General features: G+C 36.4%; 1 protein-coding gene across 5 annotated transcripts in view; it reads right to left on the reverse strand.

The window, feature by feature from the left end:
• Nucleotides 1-5838, reverse strand: part of LOC110023900 (protein RFT1 homolog) — an 82167-nt gene extending 76329 nt beyond the window's left edge. For 2 of the 5 annotated variants that reach the window (XM_020723546.1, XM_020723547.1), the window contains exons 1-3: nt 5510-5838; nt 3165-3292; nt 2961-3040 (exon numbers count right to left, since the gene is read on the reverse strand). In XM_020723546.1, coding sequence (XP_020579205.1) covers nt 2961-3040; nt 3165-3249 — 165 coding nt within the window. In that variant the 5' untranslated portion in view covers nt 3250-3292; nt 5510-5838. Of the gene's footprint in view, nt 1-2960; nt 3041-3164; nt 3307-5159; nt 5450-5509 lie in introns of those variants that run through there. The other 3 variants (XM_020723545.1, XM_020723543.1, XM_020723544.1) reach the window with 3 other exon arrangements.
• Between the last annotated feature and the right edge of the window lie 3381 nt (nt 5839-9219).

Below are 9219 nucleotides of genomic sequence, written 5' to 3' on the forward strand. Positions count from 1 at the left end.
CCCCCGCCCCCGCGCGCGTCAAATCCACTTATCAAGGAATTTTTAGAAGCCCTAGAATAATATCATCTCATATCAGAGCTCAATAAACCATAAATTTTTAGAGATTTGTCATTCCTACGCCTACTCAAAATTCCACATAGCTTAAATCATTGTTCAACTTAATACCCTAAGCATCACTACCATAATTTCTAATCCAAAAATTAAAATTTTCAAAATTCAACTTTCCTACCTAAGAAAATTTCACCCCGACACCTGCCACCTAAATTTGAGCCCCCAGCCAACCTTGATTTTGCAGTCCTACCTCCGTTAGAAACCTGATCAAGGGAAAGGGATGCCAAGTCGTCAAGAAGAAACCCTCAACGATGTGTCCAGAAACTTACTATGAAAGATATGCAACAAAAAATTCTCCAACTGCACTAGAGGTTTGACACTTTTGAGAGAAGAAAATCCGATGAGATCACCTAACGGAGATTCTCCAGATCGAGAAGGAATAGTGACTTCCTTCCACCAGAAAATTTTTAGTGACAGAGAAACAATAACCCAAATATTTAGCATAGAATATCATAGGAGAGTCCAAAACATTAGAGTAAAGATTGAGTTTTTGAATTTTGGATAGACGAATGAATCCAAACAAGTTTATCTAGTGGCTCTAAATAATATAACATGTTTCTGAGCATAAGAATGTTTCACAAGACATAATGATAAAATCTGTCATCATCAAGTTAAACAAGAGTGCATCACTATGATAGGAGAACCTGAAGCGTCTTAGACAACGAGAAAAGAAAAATAAAATAACTTTCTGGTCCAAGATGAAATGAGAGATGCAATGCAAGTATTTACTAGTTTCTTACAGATAGGATATGTTATTGAGACTTCATCACTTACAACAACAAAATTTCAGTAGAAGAGAGCTCGAACAGCTTATGTTGGAGTGTAGGCTAGTAGAGCACAAGAACACCAAAGCTCGATATCTAGGGGGACTGAGATCATCTATTAGCAATGTGGCACAGTTGCAGCCTTCTTGGATATTACAAGATGTCCAAATCCTAACAATTATGGCAGAGAGACTGCATAGTAGTATCAGATCCATACGACACTTCAAACAAAGTTCAGTCATCGGATCGGGCAGTCAGAGTACACCTAGTGGAGCATCTAAGCTGACCTCACCAGAAGAACTAATATGGAGTGTGGAAATGGTGAAGCCCACCAACACTCTCAAATTCATCCCCTGCAACAAATGCTTCTAGTATCATGATATTGGTCACGTGGCGTCTGACTCCCCAAAGAGAAGGGCTATATCTTTCTTTCACTAAGCAGAGAGCAACTCAAGAGATTAATAGTGACACGGGAAATTATGAAGACATCAAAGATGAGTCTCCATCTCTAACCGACAAGGGAGAGATGTTAGAGATTCAAAGTTGAACCCAAGCAAGAAATCACAACGACATTAACATTGATTGTCTTATAAGGTAGTGATTACGAGAAGTCGATACCTGAAAACAGACAACCCCCATTGATGTAGTTATCATATATCATGACTAACCATTTACCTCCTGGGTGGTTGTCACCGATGGCAGTCCAACATGTCATAAAGTTCATTCCAGGGTCGATTTCTCCATACATGCTTCTTTATCGAATACGCTCGGCCGCATACAAATAGGAGAAAAAGAATACATATTTAATAGCTCAAGACCTGATTTGTAAGAATACCCATTTATGTACAGTTCCAGCTATGCTTTTGCCATAAAATGATGGATATTTATTCTATCCGGACAAACTTTGGAAGGACGTACATGTTTTAGAGTTGCATGAAATGAATGTAAGCATAGATTTTATACTGGGATTGCATCAAACAAAGAAAGATAATATATTTGTTATGATTGTAGTGGATTGATTCTAAAAACCTTAGAGAAGAAGAAGAATCGCCTATTCAGGGTGTCCCGTAAGTTCACGGATCAACACGGATCAAAGGTCACATGGTTTCGATAGCGGGAATCCAACAATTCAACGATGAAGTGCGTGAATCATGCGATTCCACGGGATTGTGAGAAGTCTCGTGATCGTGGGTTCAAAGCAGGATGATGCTGACTTTTAAAATTTCGCACAATTTTTCTTTCCTTTCGATATATTTTCTATTTCACTATTTCTAATTAGGTTTTTTGTATGAGGGAACTATATATATCTTGTTATGTCCTATTTTTTGAGAATGTTGCCTTCTTTCGAGTATTATGAATATTGTAATTTCTGATTTCTTAATTTAGGAGAGTGTTATATCATATTCCTTTTGCAAATGATGTATTTGTATCTAGCTCAAGATCAAGTGGTGAACCTCCTCGTTGCTCGTACCTCGTCGTTTCATGTTTCATCTCGTTGTTTTCAGTAGGGACAGGCGTTGAACGACACGTATCTCCCTCCAAATATCATTGATCACCTATAATTTCATTATCTTAGTATTTCCCCACCCCTCCCAGTCAAATCCGCTTTTTAAACACCTTCTAAAAGCCCTAGAACAATACCATAGAAATATAGTTTATTTAAATGGGATGATATATGCACCATAAATAAAAATAAAACTAACTTGGAATGGGTACCGAGGTGAATGGGATCTCAAGGTAGAAGCAGTGAATTACATGAAGTTTGAGCAATAACTTAGAATTGAGATGACGTGATTTTGTTTTACCAATGAAATTGAGACCATGAATCCTTAGAAAACTATATATATGAATCAATTCATTCACATTTTAAGGTTTTTAAGACTTAGTGAGACTAAATTACATAAGACTCAAAACTTTTAATTTGAGCAATATGATGTAAAACTAAAAAAACCTCCTTTAAACTAATCAAAGATCCTAACATTCTTTTCATAAACATTTAACAAATACATTGTTATTAGTTAGGTTAATAACCAAAGACGCCGCACAATTATGATAAATTGGATTAAGAAATCAGCTTTTTATTACCGCATAGTCAGCTTCAGTTAGGTGTCTCACAATCCACGTATTGAAAACAAATGGAATTAATCTTGACAAAAACTGAGTTGCTGCAAAACCAAATAAGAAAACAAAAGATTTTGAGCAAAAGAACTTGCATGCAAGGAAACAAAAGATCAACAAAAGTAATAGAATAACATGAATGAAGGCGTATGAAACAAGTTGCAAACTTACCCATGAGGTATTTGAATGTTCGGCCGAAACTACTGTTATAAGAACATTCCCCATCTGCCTGAGGTCCATCTGTTTTACTTGCCATCTCAGATATGTGACTAATCTATCAAAGTTAACAGCGTCTCCGCCTGTGAAATTTAATCTTGAGCAAATTAAAAAATTCATGAGCATTCATATAATAAAAACATTACTTTAATCTCAAGCTAATTAACAAGGAGCATGTTGACTAAGACAATGATACTTTAATTGCAAATAACTAAAATAAACATTCAAAATAGCATAATAAATAGCCTGTGTTCATGATCAAAAAAAAAGTAGGAAAAAGAACAAGCCAATACAGTTTTTTTTTTCCTTTTTGGACCATAACATATTGATATCTACAATTTTAACATTATCTGATCAATATGACTATCTTGAGGAAAGTAAATTGCTAACTATTTTTTTCTTAAAAAGAAGAGGCGAATTATGTCATTTAGAAGAAACACTTGATGTTCATTCTCAAAGAGATCAAAAGCAGTCTGAAATACCATAAGAGAATCATCCCAAAAATGCATTGGAACACTTATTAGTTTCCAAATTTTCCAATCATTATTAAGTTGATCTCACTTGTTCTTCATTTGCAAACTGTCATACTCCCTGCACGTACATTCCTTGAATTTTTTGAAAATATTTTGTCACCCTTCCTTATTGAAATAAGTCGTAGGTCTATTTCTCAGTTCAATCACTTTAAGGAAAATGTCACAAAATATTATTTTTCATTTTTTATTCTCACAATGTCAGTGTACCAACCTCTTTAAGTTTATTATCCATTTTATTATTATAATAAAACAAAGCAATGAAACACAACAATAAAATCAATTAGAAAATAGGAAAAAGTGATACGTAAATCACCTAAAATGAGCCCATTATAGTACATCTAACAAATATAAAGAAAGTGCAAAAAACCAAGCTTAGAAGTTAAATATTTAAATTTGTAATGCATTAAAGTGTTAATTTAAATATAGAAGTTTAGGTGTGTGAAATGTGAAGAATATGGCACTAAGTGCTTAAACGTTATGTGATAATTACAAAGCAATAACCCTTTTTGATTAAGGTGCTCTGTAATTATCCATGTATAGGCATATTTTATATATAGCGTTACTATATAGCATAATTCTTATAAATTGCTGAAAAATCTGCATATATGATTGATATGAACTGTATAATATTAGAATCATCATCAATGTAACTCAGTAACTTTCGTCATAAGCAATGTGACTCATTCAATTAAAAGACATTCCACCTTTAACAAAATCAATCAAAAAAAGTAAAGGGATACTGTCTGAAAGCAAATCAAAACATGCATAATTCCCCATCCAACCACCTAACAGATATTCTCATCGCCAACAAAAGGATGCCACTGGCTTCCTACCATAATCCGCACGCCATTACATCTTTATAGCATCATGCAAACCAAAATAACAACAAAAGCTGCTACAATAAGAAATCATTTCCTGTGTCCTAATCACATTAGCATTGAACCAATTAGGCACAGAAGCAGATTGTCTATCTCCTTCCAAAACTTACTAATACCGTATTTTCTAAGCCAATTTGAAACTGGCTACCATGCTAGAGTTCATTAAAAAAAATGCAGATACCCCACATTGTCGAAATACAAAAAAAAAACATCAAAATTATCACTGCAGCGTAAAAACTTCACCAAAAGGTCATGTAAACCTGCTGTAAATTGAAGCTAACAACTAGATATAGTTGAGAAAACTACTCCTTAATATCATCTTCCTCAAAAGCAGATTCACCACCACGAGCCCTAAACCGTAATGTGGCTAAAAATCCCCTGCACCCCAAAATACTCTCCATTCGTGCCTCACAAGCTCACGGATCAAGCTACCTTCCATGAGCAGACAAAGAGCTCGACCTTCTCTCAAGCATTATAACCCGGAATCAAAGCCGCTGAGAAGAGGTTGAAAACAAGCGAAGAAGAGGGTTTACGATTACCTGGTTCGGGTTTCGTTCTTGGTTGAGGAAGAAGAAGACGCAAGACGCCAGGCGGGACGCTAGGGCAAAAGACGATGGGGAGCGTTAGCGGGGCGAAGGGGTCGATCCCGCGGCCCGCTTTCCACCAACTTTAACAAGTGTGCGGCGGCGAAGTTGGCACCGCGCCGCACCAAAAAAGCGGCCAAACAAGTCCAATATTATCCAGTTCCAAACAAGTTTGGCATAAGTAATACAAACGAAAGAAAGGAACTAAAGCAACACCAGATCGAAGAAGAATCCCCACCGTAGCAGAAACAGTATAAGAAACGAGATCTACGGAGAGATTCTAGCTGTACAGAAAGTTAGCATACCAAACACCCCCTTGAGAAGCTTGAAGGGGTTCGTTTCAAACAATATCAGGTTCTTTCGCACGTCGTTACTGCTGTTGACGTCCTCTCCGGCAGGAGCCCGTTGCACCTTCTCCAGCAAACTCCCATTACGACTTCCTAGCTTCTTGTCGGGAGGCGGACCGGAGATTTGTGGGATAAGTAAACTACTGGTTCGAAGCAGGCTTTGAGCAGGATTTAAGAACTTAACCTAAATCCTGCGAATCAACCAGTCGATTTAGAGCAGGATTTAAACTGGATTTAAATTAAATCTTGCCCGGCGGTCAGTTTGAACAAAATAAAGCCACGAATTTGATAAATCCTGCTTTCATCAATTTCGGCCGTAAATCCCGCATTTACAAGTCACGCCTGCTAAGAAAGATGTGATGTCTTGGTCTCGGTCTCGGTCAGTTGTCTTAGGGTCTATGGGGAAAAATTATTCTGTCCGACGATCGTATGTGTTTTACATATGGTAGTGAATAAAAAGTTAACACGTATAATGATGGGCCCTCAGTGAAGAGAAATAAGTAGAACGCATGACCCGACCCGAACTCCGCCCAATAACTAAAAAAAGTGTATATTTGGATTTATGGAATCGCGTCAAATCTAGCATTTCGACATTTTCGATCCCGTCAAAAATTATTGGTGTCTTATGGATGTAGATTTTTTTTATTTTCTCGTCTGTTAGTATTCGACAGGTAGGGCAGCGTTCTTATTCTGTGCCGACATCACATTAAATGGATTTCTCATTCGACCAAGAAATGTTGATGGAATCTCAGAATGATGGCGATCAGCTTGGATTATTAGCTGTGTCCGGAAGTATTCCTCAGGTATTGATGAAATCTGAGAATGATGGTGATCAGCTTGGATCATTAGCTGCGTCCGGAAGTATTCCTCAGGTAGAGTTCTTTCTTATGTTGTGTGTGCTGCGATTAATGGCTTCCAAATGATAGTATTGCTGGGCTCGATGTTTAAGTTGTCGTAATGGTATTATATTTCTGGTATTATTGTGGTTGATATTATTTTTTCTGATATCATTTGGGTCTCATTTAGGTATTATCATGGGTTTATTATGGTGTTATTATAATTGTATTATGGTAGTATTTATGCATTATAGGCTTTCAAGAGTGTGTGTGTTATTAAGGTATTATTATTGTAGTATTATGGTTGTATTACATATCATGGTGTTATTTATTGTTGTATCTAATTAGTATTTTTAACAAAGTGTTATGTTTGGTGTAAGTAGTGTTACATTGGTGTTATCATGGTTTTTTTATGCTAGTATTTATTATGCTACTATTTTTCTATTTTTGTTTTTAAAGTATACTTTTGTGTTATTATGGTATTATTGTTGTGGTATTATGATTGTATTATGTATTATGTTGTTATTGATTTATCGTTACGTACCAGTATGATTGTATTTACTAATTGGTTACATTGAAGTGTTATTTTGTCAATCTAATGGTGGAATGTTTGAAAGTTGCAGGAACCCCGAGCCTTTAACTGTGTGCATTGATCCAAATGCGGATAGTTTGCTTCGCGCGGTGGTTCATAATGAGAAGGAAGCCTACGAAAATTATTGTGCATATGCACATCATATTGGATTCACTGTGCGAAAGGACCATGTTGGTTTTTGGCCTAATTCAAAAATGATTAAGACAAAGGATTTCATTTGTGGCAAGGCTGGAGGACTGGTTGTCCAGCCATGATCCGATATGTCGTCGATGTAGAAGGTAACTGGTCAGTTAAGAAATTTATAGAAACTCATAACCATCCTTTGGCGGCAGACGGTGACAAACATCTATTGCGTTCTAGCAGAAAAATGGGTGATGTCAGTGCACAAGTGCTCAGATCGATGACAAAATCAGGGATCAGAACAAGCGATGCCTTCAGTTTTCTGGCTACAGAATTTGGATTGGGGGTGTTGAAAATCTTGATTGCACGAAGAGAGATGCTTATAATTTCATACAAAGAGAGAGAAAGAGTATAATTGAAAATGGGGACGCTAATTCTCTACTTAGATTGTTCACTGAGAGGCAAGCAGAGGACACAATGTTTGCATGGGACGTCCAAATTGATGAGTCTGGTAGTTTATTGAATTTCTTTTGGAGTGATGGGATATCCAGACTTGATTATGATTGCTTTGGGGATGTCATAATTTTTGACACAAGTTATAGATTAAATAAATACAATTTATGTTGTGCTCCTATTGTTGGTGTGAACCACCACTGGCAGAACGTTCTATTTGGAGTTGGCTTTTTGTCAGATAAAACAGTTGAATCATTCAAGTGGCTATTCAAGTCATTTATTCGGATTATGGACAACAAGCACCCGATGACAATATTCACTTATCAGGATCAAGCAATGGTCAGAGTCATTGAAGAGTGTCTTCCGCACACATAGGTGTAACTCTGAGGAGGAGTTCGAAGAAACTTGGCATACAATGATTGTGTTAGGAAATCTATATGAGAATGCTTGGTTGATTAGCTTGTACAATATCAGACATAAGTGGTCAACAGCTTTCAACAAGGACATATTTGGGATGGGGATCCTTTCAACACAAAGGAGTGAGTCGACGAATAACATTTGTCATAATGCCTCTAAGCCAACAAGCACCCTCACTGAGAGTTTCTTGGGTCTTGAAAATGTCATGAGAGCTTGGAGAAGGAATGAGAGGGATGAAGATTTTAAATCTAAACAGTCTGCAATTGTCCCCGCTGTAAAAAAGTTTCCTGTGTTGAGGCAAGGAGCTTTAGTTTATACGAGGAAGCTATATTCAATGTTTGAAGCAGAGTTGTTACATGGTATGTGTGGTCTTGCTGTGGAGTGCTCAGCCACTTCAAATTTAGAATTTTATATTAGAAACTTAGATAATGAGCACACGGTCAGACCGTGGATTGTTAAGGTCGATAAAGGTAATTCTGAGATTACATGCAGTTGTAAAAAATTTGAAATGATGGGAATATTATGTGCTCACACTCTAAGAGTGCTTAACCATGAGAATATAACAAAGATCCCTGATAAATATATTTTACTGCGGTGGTCGGTTCATGCAAAGAGGGATATATATAACAATTATGGTTATAAACATTTGAAAGATTCGCAAACTTCAGCAACTTGTTCGAGTTGTCTCATATATCGAACGCACGTTCATAAATTTGCATACCGGAACAGCATATTAACTCAAGGTATGAACTTGCTGAAAAAACGTGTTGGAAACATTAAGGAAACTAACACTCGAATCTGAAGTCATATTGAATGGGAAAAAACCTCAGGAAATGCCAATGTCAAAGAAGAAAAAGACACCTAATAAACCACACAATTTGAAGGACCCAACGAAGATGCGGCCAAAAAGAGTTTATAATGCTAGATTAAAAGGCTTTTGGGAGAAGAATAACCGATCAAAAATTAAGATTGAAAAATAAACAAAGTGTTAGTTATGTTATATTCTTCTATTGTTTTGGATGTACGCTGAATTACAGCTCACTAACATGACACATTGTTTAACAGGAAAGAATAAAGAAGTTGTTTTGAAGTCAAGAAACATTTCACCCATCAAATCTAAACCAATTTTCAATGTCGGATCAGTATAGTCAGGTACATAACTTAAAGTTCGAAGTGTTTTATGTTGTGTGATATAATTCTGAATTGACATATGTACTTATATTCATATGTGATTTCTTGAAATCAGCAGG

This window comes from Phalaenopsis equestris, unplaced genomic scaffold, assembly GCF_001263595.1.
Source record: "Phalaenopsis equestris unplaced genomic scaffold, ASM126359v1 Scaffold000235, whole genome shotgun sequence".
Taxonomy (NCBI): domain Eukaryota; kingdom Viridiplantae; phylum Streptophyta; class Magnoliopsida; order Asparagales; family Orchidaceae; genus Phalaenopsis; species Phalaenopsis equestris.